Source organism: Lepidothrix coronata, unplaced genomic scaffold (genome assembly GCF_001604755.1).
Source record: "Lepidothrix coronata isolate B3197 unplaced genomic scaffold, Lepidothrix_coronata-1.0 Scaffold8, whole genome shotgun sequence".
Classification (NCBI taxonomy): Eukaryota; Metazoa; Chordata; class Aves; order Passeriformes; family Pipridae; genus Lepidothrix; species Lepidothrix coronata.
In genome coordinates, this window is record NW_016690188.1 from 4,318,983 (window position 1) to 4,346,395 (window position 27,413).

A 27,413-nucleotide genomic window follows, 5' to 3' on the forward strand; every position below is an offset into this window, starting at 1 on the left:
CCTTCTGCTTTCTAAACCATTATTCACAATAATGTGCATACACATTAGGAGGCAATCTTATTCCCCTTGTACCCTATCTCACATACATGCATACAACTCCTAAAGGGATAAAACAGAGTGGAGCCAGAATGGCTTCATGATTCCAAAGCTCCAGTGTACCACAATTTCGTGCATGGTTTGAAGTAGGGATATTGCCACGTGATGACTGCTGACTTCTATTTCCAGTCCCAATACAGACGGTGTAGATAAAATGTCAGGGACCTAAAACATTCATTTCCCCAAAACCCACAGGGATGAGGAAACCACTTCTGCCATTGATCCACTGAGCTTTCCTTTCAACAAATTAAAATTAAATCATCAAAAAAACCCATCAAGAGCAGAGAGAGAAACATGAGTACAAACATATCCTTCTACCTTAGCTTCAATCAGATTTTTACTGTACAGGCTCCTCTCTGCTCTCAGAGTTTCACAAATGTTTTGCTGCTGTTTTAATTTAATCATTTGCACTTGTACTTCTTTCTCGTAGTCACAGATCTGTACTTGACATATTTCAAGATCTTTCATATGATGGAGGACCTGGTGCAGAAAGAAAGAAATTAACATGATTAAACCATCATCACAAGATTAGAAGGACACGGCAAAGTTTGTGATTTTCTTCTAAGATGACAAGTTCAAATCCCTGTGATAAGCAGTTTCAGCTACAGCTAAAAATCACTTCAGTCCAAATACAATAACCTTTCGGGATTGCTTATGTGGGACAATATTCTATTTTAATCTGATATCTAGGTTTTGTTCAAGACTAAAACTTACAGATGCACACATATTTAATTTAAAAACAAGCTACTGAAAGCAAATATTGCCACTGAGCAGGTTCAATAAAAAATTAATAGTTTATTTATAAAGCAAACCTAGATTTTGTAAATTATGTTGTTTTGGATGTCAGTTGTATGATAAGACAAATACATGTATGTTTTTTCAAGAAGCCCTGCATGTACTCCTATATTCTAACAACCCATCTTTTTTTTTAATGAACACATGATCACAAACTGCTGATGATCATAAACTGTTGATATATAATTACTGTAATAAGACACTCAGTTAATGTAACCTAGTCTAAATAAGAAGGTAACCACTATTAGTTGTTTCTATCACAGATTAGAAATAATTATGTAAAGATTATGTAAAAAGAATGAAGTATTGTAGACTATAGAAAGAAGGTGATCACATGCAGTATCAATAAACAAAAATACAAAATTTTATACACACTTTTATTGAACAGCTACCACCATAATAATACATAATAATTATTATGTTAGAGGGACAAAAATACAAGTAGTTGCTAATCATTATGATGGGCTTCTAAATTATTTTTTTGAAACATAAGAACCTTTCTCCTGCTGTACCAAGCTGAAAACTGAGGAGCTCAAGCAAGCAGCATTCACACAGAATTCAGCATTACAATTAAATAAGATTAAAAGAAATAAAAAGAAAACTAAGGAGTACACACATCAAGAACAACTTATCGGGTTCACTAATTGGGAGGAGAAAACAATGCCATCCCTCAAGCTAAAAAAATATCAAGCATTAAAGTAAAAGCTGAGGAACCACATGGTTAAAATCCAGAAGAGAAGTCCATTTCCAGCTGCAGTTCATATCCCGTTCTCCTGACTCCGCTTGTGAAGGCAGCAGTTTGGGCTAAGATTCACGTTTATATATCCAAGGGGAAGAATAAAAAAAAAAAGGTTTGCATCAAATAGTCAATAACTGCAAAGTTTGCAGTGGACAGTGTTGTCTCTTGCTTAGCAGTAAAGCCTGTGAGGCCTAACCATGGGGCAGGATTAAATAATTAAACATTCTATCAGGTACCTCCAACCGACTTTGAAGATAGGGGATAGCTAGACAAACACAAAAAATTTTATTACAGCAGCAGCAATACAATTCCAACACATTGTAGCTGACTTCAGATGATCCCAGGAACTGCTTACAATGCAATACAAAAACACAGTCCTAGTTTATAACCTACTCCTGCCTTTTTCTTTTCTGTTGACACAAGCTGCCAATAGTAATAGCATGGAGAAGAAATCTATAAGGCATGTTTTCTACCTGCGCTATGGTGACCATAGGCTGGAGCAAGATTTGAAAGTAGGTCACTGCATTTGTAAGTGTTTTACTTGTGTTTGATATAAGTGAAATAAGACTATGGACAAAGTTTTCTGAGTTGTGCTCACTGGCTGGATGCTGACTCTGCTTATTCAGGAATTATTAAACCCAAATAATTCTTTCTTATAAATACAGAAAAGATACATGCAGTGTTTCACAGCACAGCCCCGTGGGAGGCTGAGCATCCTCAATTCCTATTTAGTCGACAGCACACTACACCTCAGATTTGGCAAGGAGGGCCCAAAGCTAACAGAAAGTATTAAGTATTCATAGTTTTCTCCTGTATCCTCATAGTTTTTTTTATCTGTACACTTAACTGTCATTTACTTCTGGTTACTGTTTAGTTCAATGAACCTACTCAATACCTCAGTAATGGTGCTGCGCTTATTTGCTTACCCTTTTTTAAGCACTCTGAGAAATGCTGCCATGGCCTTAATGATATGCCCATTGAACATGAGGTTTTCCAAAAGATTATGTTAATTTTAAAAAGGAAATATATTTTTTTCAGTTTCCTGGATATGCTGTAAACTTAACATTTTAAAAGGCTTTATTTGAAGAAGAAACAACAATTAGAGAATGGTTTTGTGACCCCTCAGAAGACACAGTTGGGGACACTTCAGATGAAACCAAAAGATATACTTCATTGCCTCCTTTTGAGCATCCTATACCTTACACAGAGAAACTAAGATTTCATAATTTAAGAATTTTAATTCAAAAAGGAAATATTCTACTAATGGTTGCAGCTCAGTAATACAGGCTACACAACAAAGAGCAAAGAGCAAATTTTTTTTCTCACTTGTGCTGGCTAATCTGCAAGACTGTTCAACAAGTGCCACTGACTTAAAAATAGTACAAGTGAGCAGTCAGCCAAAGCAATAGATAGAAGAGGAAGCTATGGATGAATTCTCACCCCTGAAATATTTTACTGTTGTGGATATAACTTTGCTGACTCTTCATCAGTTACTAGTAAATGATGATTTTGAAAGAGAAATTCTGCAGTTCTATAGATTCGGTCCTGCTATAAATAACCAGACAACTTTCAGAGCCAGCATGGGTAAATCTTCGGACTTGGATGGGTTTGGCTCTTTACTGCTCTTACACAATTCCAAAGATGTGCAGCAAGCTCCTGCAAAGCCAAGTTAGTGGTAAATGGTGATGAATGGACATTGACTGGCCATAGAGTTACTGCCCATTAGTAGCTCATTCCCCACCAGCTGTGAAATGACTCTCATAGTTTTGCCACACTCAAGTTGCATAGATCAAAGAGCAAACTCAAATATTACCTAGTTGATATAATAATCCTGATCCTATGTCCTTCTTCTACCCTGTGTTTTGACTTGAAGGACAAGACTATTGTCTCACATACTTCTGTGCTCATACTTCTGCTCCTCACCTGTAAGCTGAGTTAGGAATTTAGTGAGCCAAGTCCTTTGGAAGCTTGCAGTCACAATGCAGGCATCATTATACAAACAGCTCAAGTGTCATAAGCCATTTACTGAGCCTCTGCCTTATAAGAAGTGACAGAAAATTTGCAACCAAAGTGGCAGGGGAAGAAAAGACAAAGTAAATAAGCAAACACTTGTCATTTTCACCCTCAAAATATTGTGGACAACCCTAACCAGAACTACAAGAAAGAGCCTTGTAGTTCTGAGTGTTATGAATTACTCTCTGGCCCTAGTTTACAATGTTCCTAACTCATATCTATCCTGTTAGAAATGCACCATGAGGGAAAGATGCAAAATATGACTTTGGAACAAAGACAAATCTCACTTTCATGGAATATTATTTCCAAGGAAATGATGAGGTATTCCAGGCAATGGAGCGTATACCATTCAAAAATGATTTAAAAGCCCCTAGTCACCTGAAGTTGGAAAGGATAACTTTAAAGTGGAAAGATAGCAAATAACTTGTGAGTTGAAACCACTTGAAAGCTAATCCCAGTAAATCAATTAGCTTCTTGGAGGGCTCTTCAATGTGATAGCAATTAATGGAAGAGGTTAAAATCATGTTTCTGAGTTTACTCCATCAGGAATAAATTTATACATAATAATGAGCAGCAGGCAACACAAATTTTATGCAGTGTTTCTCTGCAGTTGCTCCTGGAAAACTTCTATTTTGCAGAGTAGCTTGAACATGTTGAGATATTTTCACATACTTGGAGTAATCCTTCAAAATGCTAAGCCTCTTACAAAGATGTTGAGCACTGGCCTCAATTTTAGGACACTGGTAGTATGTAAAACAAGGTCCTTTGCAGATAAGACAGGACAATCAAAGAGTAATTGAGTTTTGAGAGTAGGACAGGAAAAAAACACTTGCACAAATAGCTGTTCCTACCTTCTCTTTGAGCTCACTGGTTTCATTGATGAAGCCATCTCTCTCCTTTTCCAATTGGTAAATAATCTTCCTTTGTTTCTGAGCTTCAATCTTATAATTTTGTATTTCTGCTTCCAAGTTCTGTTTTGACTGTTCATGGAGCTTCACCAAATTTATCTGCTTCTGAGTGGCATTTGTAGCCTTGATCAAGTTCTACAGAGAACAAAAAATAATGACTCTTGAGCTGAAAAGGCAATACTGTCACCACTATGACAAAAGTATGCCATTGTCAAAGTGGATTATGGACTTTCCAATGTTATTATCCGTTATCTAATTTGTTCAGTTGAAATACTTGAGCCTCAAATCTGATTTAAAAAACAAAATCTCTAGCACAGCTGCTAAATAGAGCTTTTTCTGATTTGCAGTTAAAACACTAGTGTCTGTGTTACAAAAAAAATTGATAGGATTGTTTACAAGTGGATATAACTAATGACCAGAAAAACCTTACCAGTTTTAAGGCATTCTGAATGCAAAGCATGCCAATAGCCATTAAATTAATAATAAAGCCAAATACTCTTCCTTCTCACGTATTAAATAGAAACTTCAAGGCAGAAAATAACTAAGCTTATCTTAAAATTATGCATAATGATTAAACAGAAAACACCAAGATATCATCTTTACAAAATCAGACTTCTGGTCTGACTTTAAATTTTCTTTCCCTATACAAAACAAGTATTTGTTACCTGCCAAATCTGAGCCTCTACTATAGTCAAGACACAGGACAAGGAACCTACACCAAATAAAGCACCTCAGAAATCATCTTTTGGCACTGAATTTAGTAGATTACACTTCAGGAATGCCCATAAACATGAGATGCTATCCTGCAGTACAAGAACCTTGGGCTGATAGGAAATGATCAGTGTGAGAAACGGACTTAAAAGCAAGGACTAGTACTAACATACCCTGACAAACTGCTACGTGGTGTATCAACACTTTGGTTTCTTCCTTTACTAGCAAAGACTTAGTTTGCCTAGATTGATATTAAACTTCAAATGCTACAGAGTGCAAAAACACACTCTTTGGATGCAATGAACTCTTTGGATACCAAATAATGGGTTTGCAGTAAAGGTGAGCACATGTCATATTTTTTAAGTACTCGATGGTTTATATGTTTATGTGTTCAAACTCAGAAATTTTCTGTGTGTTTACAGATACCACCACTATTTCAATGCACAGAAAAGAAGCAGTATGTGCAACTGCTAACAGAAATCTGAATGCTTTAACTTAACGTTATGTATTCCACAACATTTCTGTGGTGTTGTGAGTGTTTAAACTAAAGGTATTTTATTATCAAGCTGTGAGGTTTATCAGTGATACTAATACACACTCACCTGGTTTAGCATATCCCTTTCCCTCATAAGCCCATCTGTAGCTCTCTTGTCAATCTCTGACTGCTTTTTGGCTGATTCCAACTCTAGAGAAAAAGAGGAAAGAAAATAAATCCTGGGTTCAAAGTGTACAGCTGTTAAAAATGCAGAAACAACTCAGTGGACTTTTTTAAAAGCCTTGACTATGAACAGCTCTATTAGCTGTGAACAGATTTTACAACCCTAGGTATCAGCTAATGATGTTAATACATATTTGGGTATCTAGAAAACTTATTAAAACTCAAAAGACAGACCCACCCATCTGTTAGGCACCTACCTTTCTCCAGTCTGGATATTTGATTTTTTAGCATGCCTTTTTCATTTTCTGCATCAACTTTTTGTTCCTCTGCAGCACGCAGCTTATTCTGGATAACATCTCTCGTTTTGTTCAGCTTTGAAATTTCAAGGCGCATCTGAGTCGCTTCATCTTCTCTCTCCTACAGAACAGCAACAAGGAAAGGGGAGAGAAAGCATCCATAGAAAGAAAGAAGAAAATGCTTTTGCACTTAGTATATATTTATTTCACAAAATTCAGGAAGTAAACATATAAATGCTGTGAGTCACCTGCAAGAAGATAATTAGCTAATTGGACAACATTAAAAAAATTTTAAACAAAGCCAGCTAGGGAAAAGAAAAAAAATCCAATCTTACACTTAAGGGCTGAAGATGATCAATATAGAATCCCCAGCTAATCCCCAGCAAACCTCACACAGCACTACCCAATTAGTCCTGCAGACTAACTCCAGGCAGCTCTAATTTCCTTTGAAGTAATAGGCACAGTTACTGTGATAAGAAAGATATCTGTAGTGTGGTCTGACTGCATGTCCCTAAGTAGCAGGTGCACGTTATTCCCATCTCCTTTATAACCTATGTCTTTAAAGAAAAAGCAAAACATAGAGTTCATCTCATATGCTACACAACAGAGATAAAAATAATCAATCAAAACCCTGCATAACTGGTTACCAGGAAACACATCCAATAATCACAACAGGAATCAGTCTTTCTGCTTTTAAGAAGTAAATATAACTTCCTTGTATAATTCAGTGCCACTGTTGGGTTTTAAGTGTTCCACTTACAGCCTCAGATACTGATTCTGTGAGATGGGGAATCCTGGTTTGAAAGTATCCTCTGGGAGGATGTGAATCTCTTCAGTTTTTACTGACAATAACCTTCAAGAGATTTAAGAGTACCCTCACAGTTCGTGTTGCCCAACACCACAGTGGAGGCATTCAGTACACTGCAGGATGAAACTGCAAACACAATCCCTACAAAAACTGCATCTCACATCAGGACTAGGGCTCTCAGAAGCTTTAGCAATTGGCTTAGCTACTAACTGGGCAGTAGCTTCTATTTTTTTGTTCCCAGAAGTCCACGTGCATGACTTAAAAAGTTCCATCAACTTTTCTTGAAATCAGGATAAGATCATAGAATCAAAATCCTTTGACATTCTAGAGCCCCAAATGTAAGTCTCATTTGAGCACATTGTTTGTAAAGTTTTAAACAATTATGGTATTGGTAGAAGTAATGATGAAACTGCATAGCCCAGAAAAGACAGTAATTTTTTTCAAATAGGTAAGAAAAATATCCTTCAGTTCGCCTAATAAAATACAACAGAAAACAAGCCATCCTCCATTTAAGATCCAAATCAGAATCATCTGTGTTATATTAGTTATGATCTGAGCTTTTAATCTGTCAGTGGTTAGTTTATCATTCTGACTAACAAGCTCTACTGGCAAACAAACTTTTTATGTAGGTGAATTCGTTATACTTGACTAAGACTCAATTAGAAATTATTTTCTACCTGGCTTTTCTCATGTTTAGTGTTTTAACCACAATGATGATACATAATGCAAGATATGGTAGATAGATACATTTCCTTTTATCACAAGAGCTCTCAAAGTACCCTAAAAAGCACATGCAGGAATCATTTAATCCTTCTTCAACTGAAACTCACCTGCTTCTGAGTTCTATGAAATGACTGTTAAATAATGGGAAGTAAGGGAAGAAAACCATTTAGATCTGAAAGTAAACACCATCTTGGTTACTTATATTTCATTTCCTCTACTGTGGGAAGGGAAAATTTTATTGTTGAAAGCAATTCCCTTCAGTGGAAGCCATCCAGAACACCTTCATTATAATATATTGACATTTTTCAATGGGTCTTGGCAAAATTCAGATTAGGTTAATCATTGTAAGAAAGTCACTGCTCTTACTTGAAAATCTCACAATCGAACCTTATATTTGTCAAAAGGGTGACATGCCCTTTATGAACACAGTGTGTTGAGCATTTTGGTTTATGTGTTTTATGAAACACAGTGCCTCCAGCATTATTGGTCCTACACTGTCAGGTGAGATGCCTGGAGACTACCATGACCATGGTACTGCCATAGAAAGAATGGCACTAATTGTCAGGCACATCTACTCCTAAAAACTCCTCAGATTTCCTCCAAAACTGCCCATAAGGACAAGAACTGAAGTCATCCCTGACCCCATCCATGGTAAGACTGTCATGGAAGTGATGCAGCTGATAGGATGCATGTACCTTCTGGTACTTACCTTTAGTTGTGTTGTCTTCTGGCTGACATCCTTCATCACCTCATCAAACATCGCACTGTGCTGTTCATTCTCTTGCATGAGCTTCTGATTTTTCATCTTAAGTTGCTCAAGTTCCTTACTAGCTTTTTCATTCAAGTTCTGTTAGATTAAAGAACAATCCTATTAATTCTTTTAAATCTCATTACAATATCTGCATATACATGAAGACAGAACCTTCCATCTTCCCTGGAGATAAAAGCTGATACAGATTGTTGTCTGCTTAAAAACCATTCTTCACTGCTGATGAAATTACTAATGTGAAATATGATATATGTTCACACTGACTAGGGGAAATTATCATTTCTAATGAATAAGACATTCAGTATCTTTTTTTTTTCTGGAAGCTTAGCAGGTCTCTATTGCAAGCAATAGATAAATATTTTACTTCTTATTAGGCATTTGGCAACCATCACGTAACACAACTTGCTACATATAATTACTGCAAAAGAGTATGAGATTCAAATTACTTCAATCATCAGAGGGTAGGGGAGCTCTGTTTTATGAGCAAGCATCCTACATTAATATGCTGATAACATTTCTCTGGCTACATGGTTTGCTGAGACCAGGACAAAAGTATTTTCCTCTTTAATTTGTCTTCAGTCAAACGTCTGGAACAGCGGTTTTGTGGTTTCTATAGAGAACATATTCTTCAATACTGGAGATACCAGTCTTTTCTTCTGCTTGATGGAATATCACTTGAAGATAGTACAGATACAAGTGAGGAAAGAACAACCATCATATTTTTCACTCCAATCATTAATGCGTGATAAACTGATGAAGCCGGTATGTATTATGCCCTTAAAAAAACAATAAAGGAGGAGAAGGAGAATCTAGTGTAAAAACAATGAATACTGTTTCTTGTATTGTAAATGTCAGGATAACACTGTATCAGTCAATCCTTTTTTGAGACTTGGACAGGGCTGGAATGAAGCTTATAGCAGCTGTATCAAACCACTATCACTGTCATGCAAGAACAGGTATTTTATTAGAAATTTCATGGGAATTAGAGCAGGCATCACAGACAACTACAATTCAGCTGACAAACAATAACTCGATGACATTGCAATAGCTGTGTCCCTTTCTTTTGCAGATCTCTATCCTGACTCTTGCATAGTTGGGTAGCCTGTAGTTTGGACAGACTTCTAGGAAAAGACAATGCAGGGCCTCCACAGACACCTTCAAGCCAGCACAGGCAAATGCAGAAGTCTGCTTAATTAGCCCAGGCACAGCACTTTATGTGAACTGCTGGTTTCCAGGACAGTTTGGACAATTGAATGCCCCTAAAATCTGTGCTTTGAATGGTTGAAAGGGACTATAAAAAGGAGGAAGAATGGAACAGAACTAGGAATTGTATATACAATGTGATTGTCATGGCAGATCATGGAGCTGCTCTCAAAAGCTGCATCAAATCAGTGATATTCAGAGAAATAATCAAGTCTTCTCTGTATCTCTTTATGTGAAGTATTTTACTAAGACTCTGTGTTGACAAAAAATTGGCACAGACCTCTTCACAATTTCAGGGACTAGAAGGGAAGAAAAAGCCATAAAAGTCATAAATTTACAAGATACACACAACTCACAAGGAAGTTTCCCTTGAGGTAGGACTGGTTTACAGGGATGAGATCTACCCTGCCATTTACTTAAATTGCTTCTCTGAGAGTTTCTCAAAGTCTGGGGGAAATGGGGAAATGGACTGAAAACCTGAAAATTCACACACTTGCAGAACACTATGTCAGGACATTTCCAGATAAAGTTTTTAGAAACAGAATGAGGAAAATCAATCAAAACGGTTTATGAAGACAGTTCTCTGCCCTTTCACAAAACTCTTCCGCAGGCTTGAAAGGTAGATAAAAAATATTGAGAAAAAGAAAAAAGAAGGGGATGGAGGTAAAATTTTTTACCAATGCCACTAGAGACAATCAATGGCAAAACTGGCAATATAGTCAGAAGTCCAGCCTGGCAGTCTTCTGTTACTATCATTAGATCATTCATGCTCTTCACGTCTCATTTCCTGTGATTTTTTTTCAAGATGATCTCTAACAATACCATTGCAATCCACTACTGATTTCTGTGAGGAAATCTATCTGAAATAAGCTTTACATACTTATTTATTAATAAATTAGTACTTATATAAAAACAAATATTTATTAAAATTTAATAACTTAAAATAATCTCCCTCCCTCTCCCTTCAGGAAAATCCATTTTCTACTTAATTAAACATCTGACTCTATTCTTAGGTCTGATGAATACAGTGTGCCATGTACCCTACCTTCTGCTCTCTAAGATGAACCTCCATTTTCAGTTGTTCCTCTTTGTTTCTCTCTATTTGCTGCTGTAAATTCTGGATCTCATCCTGCTTTTTATCCATTTCAGCTAGAAGATTTGTCAGCTCAATCTCCATTTTTTCTTTCTTTCGAGCCTCTCGTAGTTCCTCATTCTGACGCAGCTGGATGTCTTGCTGAAGCTATATAATAATAGAGAAAACCATTTTAAGTTCTTCTGCCTGTGACTCAGGAAAACAAGTCCTCTCACCACTCTTACTATGCTTGATTTTGGAAACAACAGCTTCTGTATTACTGTACCCACTACTACACGGAATATGCCGGATCTCCTCAGAAATAATTATGTTCTCTAATGGTTGAACAAAAAAATCCTGCATGAGGGAACCTGTTTATTGATGACAAGAATTTGTTAAGCACCAGTCAGTTCACCCACACGGCAGGGTCTGATACAGTTCAGACATAAAAGTATTCCTCTGGAGATTCAGTGGCACTAATGTCTTTTCTGTTATAGGTGCTACTTTCTGAATGCAGCATTAAAATTAATGAGGGCTTGATGTTGTATTGCAAGGATTTTTACTTTTCTATCTCACCAGCAGAAACATTTATTACACTGATATTAAAGGAAAGAGAGACATGTCAGACCAGTTTTCATTTTCACAATTGATCTCAATGTTTCTGCTCTCAAAGTTCCTCTGTGGGAACTTTAAAAGAGGAGCCTTTTTTCACATTTAATAGACTGACTTCTGCTCTCTCCCTCCCCAAAAATGTGATGGAGCAGAATCAGCAGAGAAGAGACACAGGGGGCCGATCCACATAGAAATACTCAAGTTCAGCAAGGACCAGCAATTGAAATATGTTCTTTGCTTAAGGATTCCTCCCCTCTGAGCTCACAGAGGAAAAGTTACCAGAACTGACAGGGTCTTCAACAGGATCTTCAAAAGGACATTGTCATTTAAGCAGTCTGAAGGGGAGAATAACTCCATACTGGGAGAATGAGAGGTGATTACAAATGCTGCAACAATCCTGTAAATTTAAGGGCTGATGAAGTGAGTATCAGAAGACTAAGGCTGACAAGATTCAACAGGTTGTGACAGGAGTTTCAATCCTCTCTCTTTTCTCCCATGTCCAAAATGCTGTCAAGAAAACACAGATTTTATATTCTTTTCTAATACATCCCCATTCATCCACTTTAGAAACAGAAACAAGTTCTGGGCATGAAACCTAGACTGATCATTACTTTCTTATTTGTGATTAATAAAAAACTGTAAGCCAAATGTTTTTTCTATCTCTTCTTTGTTCTTTGATTCTTTTCTGCTCCTCCTTTCTTCTGACGTCTTGCTCCAGCCCTTGCTTATATTCTGTTTAAAATTCTTTCATTCCTCATTATTATATTTTTATATTTGATGTATCAGAATTCTGTATACCATCTTCCACCCTTTTCTACTTTCTCTCCATTCAATGGCTATTTTACAGATCCTCATCCTTCTGTATCTCTAGCTGCTATACACATTTAAAGGAAGCTATACATATTGATCACTAAAGAACAACTGTCTACTCAGATGGTCAGAAAAACAGAAAGCCTAACTTAAAGTCAAGATGGAATAAGACTGCTCTCCAGAGACACAGGCGGGGTGAAAAATTTAAGCTGAAGAACAGTAGGCCAGAATCAGTGTAAAGAAGAAAGTAGGAGCTCTCTAACCATTAGAAAAGTGAGATTCTGGAAAAGTTTCCGAAATGGAGTAGTAGAGAAAATAACCTAATATTAAGTCAGAATTTGAAACAATCTTAAAAATTATGGTATTGCATCATATGGCAACCACTGCCAACAGCAAGGGTCTGCATTCCAGTCTATGTTCCAAGAGGCATAAGGATCTACAATCCAAAAACCACTGCACATCTCCAGTAAGAAAGATGACTCTGATTCAGGCAAAGCAACCTTGGCCTCATTCAGGGTATTGGGAATCTACAGAAGCAGCTGGTACATGACAATACACTTTGTAAAGGACACAGTGTGGAAGTACAGAAAAATCATTCACAACAGACTCCTTTCAGAGCACTCCTCATCTTTGAGATGTGAAAAAACAGGGACCATACTAGTCAATGGAGATCAATTACAGGTGTGGAGAAAGGCTCAGGACAAAGCCTAAAAATCACTACCCAGTGATTGGTACAGACCTGCAGAACAGATTGCTCTGCCTCGTTTTTTGCCTTCTCTGTTTCCTGCTGCTGCTCTGTGACTTCAGCAAGACTTTGACGTAACTTCACAACTTCTGACAACAGTTCGTCTCGCTCCTTTGTTACCTCTTCTTGAAGTTCTAGCAGTTCCTCAACACTGGAAGGAAGAAAATAATAATCAAGCAGTGTCACAGGCCATTCCTGTTCTTCCTCCTATGCCAGAGCAAGACCCTTGTGAGAAACAAGAGTTTAAAAGTCCTTTGTTTCATTTTAAACTCCTCTTGTATTTAGACTCTGGTGGTCAAGTGAATTATATGCTTTATCTACTGTGATACTCATCACCATCAACCAAGTCCAATAAATCACTCTTTCTTGTTATATCGCATTCTCACGGGTATCAATAAACCTTCAGTTTCCCAAAAAGGTAGCAGGAAACAAAATTCCCTCTTGTCTGCTCACTACAAAATTACTTAGGGACCAAAAATACCAGTGCCTCTGCAGTTCACCTGACTGGACACCTAATGTCTTACAGTCTTACAGTCACATAATGTAAGAATAAAACTGACTCTCTGTTTTGACACTTTCACAATATGAAAGAAAGTCTAAGCCCTGTGGGTTCAAGCTCAACGTAAAAAGCAGCCTTATAGTTCTAAAAGACAATAGGGTTTTCAGGGCTGAAATCCTGCAAAGGAGTTACCTCATCTCTTGGACAGGGTATTTAAGCATGGAACTGAGGGCAATACAGAAAGAACTTCAAGAAGAAATTGTAAGTAGGCAGGTCTCAGCAGCCTGAGCAGAGCTGGAAACAGAAGTGAGGTGTTGGCAAAGTAATGGCTCCTGCCTCTTGCAAGAAAATGCAAACAGCAGCCACAGAAAGATGCCTTTAGGGAAAGTTACACAAGGGAAGACTTAATGACCAAGCCTTTAGGTCCAAAGAAATCTGTTAAAGAGGTTCAGAACATTTCAGGGACAAATGGTGAAGGAATGGATTTCTCACGGACCCAGGTGGTCTACTGCTGGCACGTTCCTTGGAGGGGAAGTGTTTGAGCACACTGAAGACCTTGCTCACAGACACAAGTTGTTTTTCTGCAGCCTGGATATACAGTACATGAAGAGATGAGCATGCCCCATATATATCCTATATGTATAATACAAATAAATACCTTTAACTGTGTCAAGCCATAACCAGCAGGGCCAACCATCAGTAATTTCAACAGAAAGTGCACAGGTCACAGGGTCAATACACTTAATCTCATGTTTGAGTTTACATTAATCTTACAGCAATAAGAAGAGTCTGAGGACCTGATACTACAAACAGTAGAATTTGGAGGGCTTCTGAGCAGCTGGAGGATGATTATTATTTGCACACTGTAGTGGTTAGAGGCTCCACCTCAGACTATGCCTCTCTATGCAAAAGTATTTGGTTTAAAAAAACCCAAACATCATCTTCAAAGTGTATACAAACAAGAACACAGACAGTGCTAATGCCTTATAACAAAGCTAGGAACAGAGAAGAAATCAGCTCTCCCACTTCCTTGACTTGACCTTGCTGCTGTAAAATGTGAAAATGTTGACAGTATCCTATTCTCTAAGACAAAGTATGCTGAAATGCCAGTCAGATAAAACAATGACACATACTGAGAAAGTGCATAATATTGATTTTTATTTGATCTCTCAGTTTAATCCAATGCTGAATGAACTCACTCAGAGCCTGATTCTGTACTTGCTCACTGCATAAACACATGGACAAATAAATGTGTAATCATGAGAAAAGCAAAAGGCAGAAAAGATCTCTCTCTTTTTTAGTATCTTTGTAGGGTTTAAATGGCTTCATAAGGTGCAGAATGATAGAAAATCAAATTAGGTTTTCCCTCTTCCTGAGGGAAACTTACTTGTACTCCTGTCCAGCTCTTTCCTTCATTAAATTATTTAGGCGTGCAATTTCCTTTTGCAGTGAATGAATTGTTTCCTTTGTTTTCTGTTCCTTCTCATAGGCTGTATCCACCATCTTCCAGGACTTTTCAAGCTCCTAGGAGCAAAATGGAAAACAATTACATAAATTAATTTGTGTTTAAAATTAACCACAAAGTAAAAATTAATTGCCTTGCATTTTGGTTAGCTGAGAAAATAGGTTTTTGTGTCTTTTCATACTTAGGTTCCCAATAGTTCCCTTAATTGGTTATCTTTTTTGGGGGTGAGGGCATAGCAAAGATTTTGAGCCATTCAGGCTATGTCAATTTACATCACAAAAGCTCTAATACATTTTATTTAACACACAGATCTGAGCATTATCAAATCTCACTCTACAAGGCTTTGATCATGTGAGTACCACTAATATCTAAAAATTTACTGAAAATTCAGTGCCCACAAAGGTACCACCTACTTAAATAGCTCATGTCTTTAAAAGTCTTATTAGCTGTTAGGACAATGAACATCTAATTTGATTTGGATGAGAAAAAGATGTTACTTTTCTGTCTCTTTGTTCATCTTCATCTGTGAAGACGTAGCGTATTTTGATTTTAACTACATATTTAGACAAGCCACAACTCCTATGCCAAATTTCAGCACATGGAGTTACTTGAATGACAGATTTCTGTGCCTCTCACAAGTCTACCGTTTGATATCCACAAACAGCATAGGGGAGGAGGGTTCACTTAATTTTTTAACTTCCCCTGCATTTCTCTCCCTTGAATCAGATCCTTATGAATCAAAAAACAAGGCTTACTCCTTGCCAGGTTCAAACTAAGCTCCCACCACTTCTGGAATCCTGTGCTAAAAAAAAAGCATAGATTTAGAAAGCAACTGGACTGGAAGGAAAGTTCCCGAAGACTCAGTAAATAATGAAGACACTACTTTTGTCCCTGAGCTGCAAATCACAGCACGATGTTCCTCTTTCACACTCTTTTGTCAGCTGGCTCCTAGTGGAGTTCTGGACTTGACAGATTTGTACAGATTTAGACCCCAAGTGTGGCTGTGCAGTTCTCCATTAGCTCCAGGGTCTCCCCAGGGAGAGCTAAACAGAAACAGCATTACATCAGGCCATAATATCCCTTTCAACTCCTGCTTGCATCATATGAAGTTGAGGCAGGGAAAAAATATTTTTAAAACCACCTCCACAATGAAGAAAATAAATGAATTTAATTTATATCAAATTGTTTACAGAATTATTTATTGTACTGAACATCTCTGATCCTACAAAAACGTCCATATAACATTAAACTCTAAATTATGACACCTATATTATGGTATGTTGTTAATATATTTATTAGACCATTAAAGACCAAATAAATGTAACATTTAGCTGTTTACTGCCTAAATTAAAAATTCAAGTTATCAAACCAGCAGAAGTAACAGGCTACCAGATTTTTCTGAAAAGATTATACAAAATAAAACATCTGCAGCCTCTTCAAACTGCAGAGGGAATATATTTTCATTTTATTTATTCAACTAGTTCAGCATATCCAAATTTGGGAAACCATCTGGAACTTAATGATCAGGAATGTTTGCTCTTCTTTTTTTCCCCCCCAATCTATTAATAAGAGTTAAATGGTGGGCTTTACTTGTTCAGAAATTCTGAAAGAAATTTTAGTCAATTAAATTCACTATCTACAAGCAGTATTTTCATTACTTAATAAATGACTTAGTTCAAAATTTAGTTTGAAAAATGCGCTTTTTCACTTAAGTATCAAGCATATTTAAATAGTTTTAAATACTAAAGTCAGTTTGTCTTATACATTTTGAGTTCTAATTTGCATTCAAATGCAGCAATGATCACACATAAAGGATTAAGTATAATCTAGTAAGTAATACATTTTTCATTGATTATTATCTTACATAAAAATGTTCAATTATGAAATTTAAATAAATGCATGCTACACTGAAATAATGGCATGAAGACATAGTGCATCATGTTGTATAGCAGAGAAGCATAAAATATAATTGTAAATAAATGTTTCAGATTTTTCAACCAATAAGAGGCAACCATCCTTTCCCTATAAAAACGCAAATTGAAAGTAAAATTAAAGCTGATTACTTAAATCAAAGTTTCCTGCTGGCTGATTAGACTGTGATTAAAATTGGTGAATTAAATCATTACGATGGGAGTTATGGGGGATAGAACTGGGGAATAAAATCAATATGCTCTCTGAGAGGCTCTACTGGCTTCAGTGAGTATTTTGTTCTGGTATTTGCAAAAGTGATCCCCTGAAGTCAATGAGGCCATTCAGATAAGCAGTGATTTCAGGTCTCCCTAAGGTGTGCTTTTTGAACTTCATCTTACTTTTGATGTGCAAAACCAATTCTATTGAATTTATATTGATAATACCAATATTTATCAATAAATTTAGGAAGCATAGGTGATGGCCCCATTATTAATCAAAATCTAAATACAAATTTGCTACAGACTTCAGCATCAGCAAAATTGGGTTTTGTTGTAGTTGCTTCTTCGTTGTGTCTTTTACTGTGAAAAGTGGATCAACAGATCCTTTAACTCCAAAAGTAAAGAGGAGGAAATTTGATGAAGGAAGCCTTCACTGAAAAAATATTCCCATTGTTACTCAGTGGAGAGGGGAACTGAAAGACTGCAAGTGTATCAGTAACACTGAGTAACTGCAGTACTCTGTTAGGTAACATGCTTGGCAGTCTGCTGCATAATTAAAGAATGAAGTACACTGAATATTTGCCGTTAGAATCATTCAAAAATTTTTGGAGAAGTACTGAACTCTGAAACTTGTGAGGCAGAATTCATAAAGTGTGATTGCCTTACTTTATTTTCATTAAATACCCCAAATATCAGTTTCATTGCTCAGAAATTGCCTGGAAATTGAAAAGTTGGTAATTCCAAGCAGGGCAGTACAAGCTTCTATAAATTCCCCTTCTAGCATTCTTCCAGTGCAGACTCACGGATCAGTATCCCTACCCATGAAAAACAGAATTGTAGTTCCTTCTTGATTATCTTGGCCCTTTGCTCCTTTCATAGGACTTTAAACAACAGACTGTTATGTCCATTTTATTAAAACTACAAAACAGAGCCCTGAACAACCACCAGACAATAGTTAACAGCTATTGATTATTACTGACCTGAGTCCCACCAGCCACTGATCTGTGTGGTTAACCCCTGCCCCAAACCAACCCCAGTGATTAAAACCAGGCTTTCACATGGAGAAAAATTTTGCTTCTGTAACTTTTATTCATATATGAAACAGTGATCTAGAAGAGGAAGGCTGTGCTCCTGTTACCCTAATGACCCATCAAGTCACTGAGATTTAGGGCCTTAATTTGAAGAAACTATTCCATTTTTACAGGAACAGTACCATCAGGATTATTTTATCATTTATAAATAATTAAATTGTGGGACAGATTGTTTAATTTAGCACTGAAGAATATCATCTTGGCTACTTTAGCACTTCAACTTCTCTCAACATGTATCTTGTGAAACACCTTTTTTGAATATTAGTAAGATTGCAGTGAAATTCTAGAGCTGTAATAGAAATTCCCTTCAGAAAGGAGAATAACATGGAACATGAAGGGTATACCATGAACATTTTAAATTATATCCAAATAATTTCTGAACATTTAAGAGAAAGACTAATTCTCATAACCAAACTGAAAAAGTATCAGTGCTGTATACTAGGCTCACAGCAAGCCACTAGAATTGAAATGTCACATGTGCATTCCAAATAATTTCTAACAGGATCATATTGTCAAGCAGCTTTTTCATTAGAAAATCTCTTGATGGGTCCAAGAGTAGGCAGTATGGTGAAGCCATACCCTGCCTGAGCTTCAAATTAGCTGCTGAAGTTGGAAAGGCTCTTATTTTCCCAACACTTCTGCTCCTCAGTTTTATGATGTTACTAAGACAATGTCTCAGCTTGGGAACATCTTGAAGGATCACCTCTGCTACTGCCGAGTATTGCCACGTAATAGCAGAAAGAAAATTAGAAGGATCATTGTGGTTCCTGACACTCATCTACCAGGTTTTGATTAGAAGCAGTTAACATCAACAAAATTTTCTACACCTTTCCTCCTCCTCCTTGAGGAGGCTCTGAGCAGTACCATGGGTTTGCAAGCTGCAGCCATAGGATGACAGCGCTGCTATTTCTATTTACTCTAAGTGTATTTTCTTCCTAATTCTAAGGACAAGAAACTTCATTTCAAAGAACTTCTATTTCTGTAGTGCTCATAAATCACTCTGGATTGCTACACTGAATTTATTTTACTGGAACAAAACACTTTAGTGTAAGGTACGGAGGCTTCTCAAGCAAATGCTAAATTAAATGCTGTCTAGGTATCACAGGCTAAGTTTTTAAACCATCAGAATGTGAGAAGTTCCAAATACAGACTTCTGATCATTTGGCAGCTTTAGGTTTCTGATGGTCAAAACTCACTGTAAGCCTAAAAAAACCATCATATATTTTCAGTGAGCCAAGCACTTTGATTTGACAGAGTTCAAATCAGTAATAATAAAGAACACATCCAAGTAAATTAATAAAATAACATCGAAATGCTACATAGGACTCCTTTTCAAAAACACTGTGAAACATTAATTTATATGAGTTGTCACTTCCCTGGCCTAAAATCCATATTTCAGCAAGAAGTAGATTTTTTCTGTTCTGGCAATAGTTAACATGCAAGAAGCCCTTCAAAAGTATTAATATAATATAATATAATTAATATTTATATAATATTAATATATTAATAATATTAATATATTATAATTAATATAATATAAAAAACCTGTGTATTAAGTTGAAAATTTACTATTTTATGGAGGGAAAGCTTAAATAAAATCTATTTGTGAGTATTTGAAAGCTGATGGAGTTGGTTTAGTGCAAATAAATGCAGAATTAGACTGAGACCTGTAAAAACACCAGGCTGAGAAAACAAAGCAGTTGGTAGCAAAGCAGAGGTTAAACAGCTGGAGATCCCAGCTCTATTTTTCATTATCCAGCTAGTTCTCTACATAAAACAAAAGTGTTCTTGTAGGTGCTTTTCACATTATCATGTTTTTCATTAACAATTTCAGAACATATTTCATTTTATTCAAAACTTTACCATCTTCAGTGATGATATAGTTTCCTCATCATCTTTAGAGAGCTTTGTGAGCACAGCTACTTTAGATGACTTCTCCACAAGCTCAGCACTCAGCTTCCTGCATTTGCCCATGAGATGCTTTTCATTTTCACGAGACTTCTTCATAACAGCAAGGAGCTTCTCATATTCCAAACGGAACTGTTCCAGAGCTTCATCTCTCTTAAGCAGACTGATGAATTCTTGGGAGTCTTTTTCCAGTGCTTCGAAGGCACTTTCTTCTAGATATGGTTTGTCAGACTTTTCCTGAGTGAAATAAGGTAATCAACAAATCGGAGAAATTCAACATCTCACTTATGACCCCAGAATATAAAAAAGTAATATACTGAGTGGGTAACAGCTACTAAGAAATCAGGACAAAATTTTCTGTAATAACAGTTCTCTTGCTAACACGATATGCATGTTGCAGGCTATTTTTCAAACACATCTCCCCTGATTTTACTGAAGTAACCTGTGCTTTAACAGTCAAACTTCTTGTAATTGAGTCCCACAATTGCTTTAAAGATAAGTCTACAAAACACCATCACTGTGATAGCATTTGAATAATGCATCAACCATTGAGGAATTTTAGTATTTTAGTCTCAGGTCTGTCCAGTTCTCTTCCCTCTAAAGTTTGATTAGTTTATGCTTTCCATGCAAATAGTGCCAGCAAATCACTTGTTGACAAGTGTATCTGAAAGCTTCAGTAATGACAATGCAAGCCAGTCCTTCCTCTGCAGGCAATACTACTGTTAAATCTTTCACAGAGGTCATATCTCAGAGGTGGTCTCACTTGGACAGGAAAGCAGCTCTCCTTTTAGCACAGCCATGGCGAGTCTCCCTCCCAAAAGACAGGCAATGAAATACACAGTTCCCACAACGTTAAAAATTGGCCCTTATGACTTGAAATAAAGGTCAGGCCATGCAACACATTGAGGTAGAGAGACCAGTTCCATGTGCTCCTCCTCGCCAAGACTCTGGCTTGTGGTATCTTCTTCTGTCAGAAACTTTAGTCGGAAAACCACAGGCTAGCACGGAAGGGCAGTCTGCAGTGCGAGGCTGAAATTCAGTGCCTCCTCCCCTCAAGCCTGCTCTGGGACTCACAGGTTTCTTATTTCATCCTCCTCTCCAAACCACAGAATCATAGAATCACAGAATGGTTTGGTTTGGAAGGGACCTCGAAGATCATTTCATTTCAACCCCCACGCCATGGGCAGGGACACCTTTCACTAGACCAGGTTGCTCAGAGCTCCATCCAGCCTGGAGTTGAACACTTCCAGGGATGGGGAATCCACATCTTCTCTGGGCAACCTATTCCAGTGCCTCACCACCCTCACAATAAAGAATTTTCTCTTAATATCTAATCTAATAATCTAATATCTTTCTAAACCCACTCACTTTCAGTTCGAATCCATTCCCCCTTGTCCTGTCACTCTATGCTCCTGTGTAAAGTCCCTCTCCAGCTTTCTTGTAGGCTCCCTTCAGGTACTTCAGTTTTGATCCTGTTTACGTTTGTGATCGTAAATAGAGATAAGAGTGGCAATAAGCGGGGCGGCAGGGGGCGAAATAACACCTACGATCTTAAATGTAGCAGCTGTTCCTAAGATACAAGTGCTGTTACTGCCTACATTCAAGTAGGGTAATTGCTCTTGCTTTCAACGCAGGACATAACTGAGCTCTGCTCACACGGGTAACCCCTACACATAAACATGGCTTATGGATACAGATGATGCACAGGTGATGTTGTTGGGCTTATCCTGAGGTACAGCCTTCATCCTGTCCAAACAAGGGGCGGGGAAGGGAGGGGGCAGAGGTTACAGGTTACCTCAGCCATGCTGCCGGCGGGCGGGGACAGCGAGGCTCGGGGCTGAGGGTCGGTGCTGGTGGCTGTGGCTGTGGCGGTGCCGGTGGCTGTGGCGGTGGCGATGCCGGCCCGGGGCCCGGCGGTGCCGGTGGCTGTGGCGGTGGCGGTGGCGATGCCGGCCCGGGGCCCGGCGGTGCCGGTGGCTGTGGCTGTGGCGGTGGCGATGCCGGCCCGGGGCCCGGCGGTGCCGAGGCCGCGTCTGAGCAGCGAACCTCGCGTCGTTTCGTAGCAACGGCGGCAGCTGCGGGCGGGGCCGGGCCGGCCCCCGGGGCTGCTCCCCGGCCATGGCCCCGGTCACCCCGCACCCGAAGCGTGGATTTTCCTCCCAGGGCTGGCCATCTTGCTGTTGGAGTTCAGTCGGGGTTTTTTAACCAAGGACACCGAGCACTGTTTGCCCTCCGACTCGAAAGGCTCAGAGCTGCTCCCCGAGGCAGCAGGATGGAGCAGCTCAGTCAGAGAATCACAGAATTGTTGGGGCTGGAAGGGACCTCTGGAGATCATCCCGTCCAACCTTCCTGCCATGGCAGGGTCACCTGGAGCAGGTGACACAGGAACGTGTCCAGGTGGGTTTTGAATGTCTCCAGAGAGGGAGGCTCCACACCCTGCCTGGGCAGCGTGTCCCATTGCTCTGCCACCCTCAGTGCGCAGAAGTTCTTCCTCATATTGAGGTGGAACTTCTTGTGTTTTACTTTATGGTCATTGCTCCTCGTACTGTCACTGGACACCACCAAAAAGAGTCTGTCACCATCCTCTTGGCACCTGACTTTGAGATTTATATGCACTGATGAGATCCCCTCTGTCTTCTCCACACTAAACAGACTCAGCTCCCACAGCCTTTCCTCGTATGAGAGATCTCTAGACCCCTTATCATCTTTGTGGCTTCCGCTGGACCCTTTCCAGTATCTCATTATCTTTCTTGTACTGAGTACGCTTGACACAGGGTCTTGTGGAAGGTGATAAACAGGGATTTGTGCAGTTTTGGGAGGACAAATCATAGAACCACAAAATGGTTTAAGTTGGAAGGGACCTTTAAAGTCATCTCGCTCCAACCTCCCTGCCATGGGCAGAGAATTCCACTAGACCAGGTTGCTCAGAACACATCCAGTGTGTGTCCAAAAATTATATCCATTTATTGAGGCATTCCCACGAGCTTCCTGGTCCAGTTGGAGAAATAACCACATCTGCCATCCTGCAATGGTGCTGTGACTGTCATGGTTATAAATGATACACTCGTGTCATAGAGAGAATCTCTAGATAGGGTGGAGCTCTTCAAGTGGGATCGCTTTTTAACACTCCCTTTTAAGCTGAGCCTATGTTCCCAGCTCTGCAAAAACCTTTTTGCCAGTAAGAGCAAAAACCTCAGACAGCCACAGAAAAAAAATAAAAAAAAATCAACTTAAATAAAAACAAATAAACTTAAATAAAAACAAATAAATCTCCAGTAATAGCAGGGACAAGCCAGACCTCGCAAGTTTCAGTTCATTGACAAGATTGTTATTTATTTCCCTATCTGACTTTGTTCAAGAGACACACATACTTTATAAATAATTATAAATTATATATCTCCATATTCTTATGCTGGTAAATAAGCAGAATCACTTGTTTCACCAGCTGCATAAAAGAGAGTTTTGCATCAGTGGGGTGTGTTGGTCTGCATGCAGAAAGGGTTACTAGAGAAGAAATGTTTTCTCACTGATTTATTTGAGGTCACAACCCTCATGCAGTTAATTTAATGCATGTTTCAAACTGTAGTGGCATGAAAATGATAAGCCATCACTTTCTGAATGTAAGGATTTATGAGCTACTGCAGAGATATAAATAAATAGAGTAAAATCTCATCATAAGATGACCCAGGAGAATGTAAGCCATTTGGGGCAGGGACCATGACAGTACATGTCTTGTGGAAAGCATAAAAGGAACCTTATGGGCACTGGAAGGTAAGGATAAGAAGAACTGATAAGGAAAGCCCGGCAGCAGGATTTGGAGTGTTTCCTCCCACATCTGCTGCTGTGAGGAGACGTCAGGAGGCGGCAGCACCGCACCACCGCCGTGATCGCTGAACTGCCCCGCACAGCTGCTCCCAACCCGGCCGAGAGACGCCTTACAAACCTTAATTATTACATGGAGATACAACGGTGGGGTGAACATGTGCTCATGGATGAGGTTCTGCATTTGAATACAGTTTTGCTCAGTTTACTCAGATAATATTATTAATGGGAGATTACCTCTAAGGAAAGGAAAATTTATGTACCGATTTACTAATTAAAATATTGTTTTATATATATTACAAATACGTTACATAAATATCACTTAATCTAACTGCAAGTCTTGTAATTTTCCCAGCGATGTGGAAATCCATCAGAACCTCATGGCCTCAGTGACACTGCAGACACAGTCTGTGGGCTGACATCCTGGGACATACCCTGGGAGCCAGATTGCCTTCTCAGAGTTACATCAGTTTTGCAGCATTAAAAGGAACAAACTTCTTTTTCTCCGGTGACAAGAAAACACTTGTGGTCCTCGATTACTTAATTATCTAGCTGATATTTTTACTATATTCTTTTTGAATGTCCTCTCCACCTGTTATTTTCAAACTTAATCATAGTTTTATAATGTGAACAGTTGTTCAGTTTAAATTGGATTGAGACTTTCTGCTTTGTTCATAAAGATGATGCAACAGATCTCAAATAACAGAAACCTTTGATCACGCTTGGCACTAGAGTTGAGCCACTGATCTCAAGAGAAGGAAACACTTCCATTTCCGTAAAAAGTTAAAACACATGAACATTTCAATTAACAGAAACACCCAAGTAAAGAGGTTCGTTAGTTCGGAGACAGAAGCTAAAGCTGACAAGTGGTCTGTGTATAATGTACAAATACATGCTCTACATAAAAAATTAAATAGATGACGGTTATGGAAAGTAAATAAAATTATTTCAATAATTCTGAAACTAAGATGAACTTGCTGTTCTCCATTATGGTTTGAAACTGCAGAACAGTTTTCCATCCCTGTTTTTCCTCCCAGTTCTGAAACTGGGATTACTATGGCCTGCCATGCTTATTAGAAAATTCCTCTCTTCCACCCTCCTCCAAACCAAACACAGGGATTCTCAGATCGCTGGAGGAAAGCAGTGCTCTGCAGATCACCATCACTGCCCACTGTGGGGTCTTACCACCACCAGTAGTATGGTTTATGCTACCAATCTGGCCTTCCTCCTACATATTCGGAGGAATGGTGTGGCAGAAGTGACCCCCATCCATCCTGGTTGCCCAGCAGCATTAATCCCCGGAGAGGCTATAAAGGAAAGCCTACAAGGTAACATAAACATACTTGGCCCTGCACCCTGCACAGGTTTCTTCAGTCCTCAATTTCCATTACCTTCTTACCAGTTCTTATCCATGGCTGTCTTCCCAATCATGAACATCTGGATCTATTTAAAAATTAGTTTCAAATATGTCTAGAATCATCATGTATTCATTAGCAGAAACAACTTCTACCCCATGCTTTCTAACAGCCTTTCGGTTCCAGCAGCAGAATCTCTTATTCCTGTTCCTCTCACATTTTATTCTTCATCGTTTTAATTCTCAGCCACCAAATGTTTCCATAAATGAAAAACTAGTCTGGGATTTTTCACTATTTGACACTTGACTCCTCTGGGAGGAAGAGGCTATTAGAAAAAACTCTTAATACTCAGAGAAGTCTGTAGAAATCACAGCAATAAAAGATGTTTATAAGGTCAGGTGTAGGGGGTAGATGAGGACACCATATGGTGAGCTGTGAGAAGGGGATCCTGTCTCCCTGCACATTTCCGTGCATGATAGCTAGGAAGTGTGAAATGGTGGAAGAGAGTCCCCCTACCCCTTCTTGATCTGCTCATGCTTCTGCTCTGCTGAGTCATGCTGAGCTGTGCTGCTGCAGATTCCTTTCGGTTTACACGAGGTGGGGCGTCAGCAAGGCCTGACAAGAGCAAGATTATCATCCCTGCTTTCTTTATGTTTGAGTGTTAACATAATCCCTCTGTGTGCTCCAAACTGGCAGCTGTCTCCTGTTTAAATAAACTGTTTATTTAGTGCTTGTAATGGTTTAAGGAAATATTGCTAGTTTTGTAATGAATTAGAAATACTACTGGAAAGAATAAAATAATTCCTCAGTCTTCTAACATGTCTGAAAGCAGCTGAGAAAGATATGTAGAAATTAACTCTCAGCCCAAATCTTGCTCTTGTCCTGCACCTGCTGATGGGATCTTAGAGTTCATTTTAGAAATAATATTATTATATCTAATTTCTGCTGCAGTAGCAGCCACATCACAGAGCCACACGTTAAGTCCCAGTGTGCAAAGAACCATGATACTGTTACTCCAGTGCTCACAGCTTCAGGTCCTGCCCAGCATGTGAGTAAGGTTAGCGGAGTTTGGCTCATTATCAAATAAATTACTACCTTTAGCAAGATAATGATCTCAAGCCTTCTGCAGTGCAGCAATACTCAACCAATGAATCATGTCCTGGAGTTGTCAGGATATGTGCATCGAGCTTTCCCGCCTCTTTCAGATTGCTGAACTGCATAAAAAATAAACTAATACAAATCAAATTAATTTGTCTTGGTTTGACTTTTCCATTTACATGTATTGTATTGTTATCATAACTTTATACCATCTTAGGTGGCACAGAATGAGATGGTGGATATGTAATATAATCTATTGGGATGTGAGTCTTCCTTTGAAAAATGTTCAGGTCTTTCCTCTGTATCCCAGAGAAATTTTGCAGATGCATGTAAATGATAGTCACTGTAACCCATAGTGATTTGTATTGTCCAGTGTGTATTTCTATACATATACATCAGTAATTACTACCTTGTTGGGCTTTATACAGGTGATATTTAATAGGCATTTTCCCTTGGCTTAGGTGATGAATAGCTGAGATCCTGGTGAAGAAGCTGTTCTCTCTTCCTGCTGCTGTGAAGTTCCCAGGGGAAATAAATAATGCACAAGACAGGCTGAGTCCTGCAGCATAGAAGTGGGGAGATTTCAGTATTGCTCTTGCTGGAGATGATTTCCAGAGATTAGGGCATATGACGAAGAAATGTACTAACAACACCCAGGTTGCTAATCAACCTGAATAAACTTGATTCGGACACTAAGGAAATAATACCTATACACACAAATTTAAAAACACAAACCCTTGGAGTAACATTAAAACTGTTACTTAATTCAATAACCACTTCAGGAAATACAAAGAATGGGCTGACTTAACAGTCCCAGCTATTACTCATGAACTAGCCAGCTACAAAACAAAGCTGTGCCACCACATTTGCCTGGTGCCCTCTTGATATTGCAAAGTCTTAGTGCAGCATAACACACAGATTGTCTCCTACCACCGCATATGTCCACCATGCGAGCTTAAAAAAAAAATCAAAGCAGCAGTGGTGAAGAACGTGCAACATGCCAGACCAGTGGTAATATAAGCCAGTTGTTGCAATGCTGTGGAAACAGGAAGGGTGCCATAAAGGGATCTATAATTTCCCTAAATCAG

The 27,413-nt window shown here is 38.6% G+C and overlaps 1 protein-coding gene across 1 annotated transcript in view; it reads right to left on the bottom strand.

Annotated features, from left to right (window-relative positions):
• CFAP58 (cilia and flagella associated protein 58) overlaps positions 1–21,999 on the bottom strand; it is a 56,535-nt gene extending 34,536 nt beyond the window's left edge. Inside the window, exons 1-10 of the mRNA XM_017839212.1 lie at positions 21,846–21,999; positions 20,006–20,287; positions 14,845–14,981; positions 12,953–13,109; positions 10,765–10,959; positions 8,457–8,594; positions 6,178–6,337; positions 5,865–5,947; positions 4,495–4,686; positions 415–576 (exon numbers count right to left, since the gene is read on the bottom strand). Coding sequence (XP_017694701.1) covers positions 415–576; positions 4,495–4,686; positions 5,865–5,947; positions 6,178–6,337; positions 8,457–8,594; positions 10,765–10,959; positions 12,953–13,109; positions 14,845–14,981; positions 20,006–20,287; positions 21,846–21,854 — 1,515 coding nt within the window. The 5' untranslated portion in view covers positions 21,855–21,999. The remainder of the gene's footprint in view (positions 1–414; positions 577–4,494; positions 4,687–5,864; positions 5,948–6,177; positions 6,338–8,456; positions 8,595–10,764; positions 10,960–12,952; positions 13,110–14,844; positions 14,982–20,005; positions 20,288–21,845) is intronic.
• Positions 22,000–27,413: the final 5,414 nt, after the last annotated feature.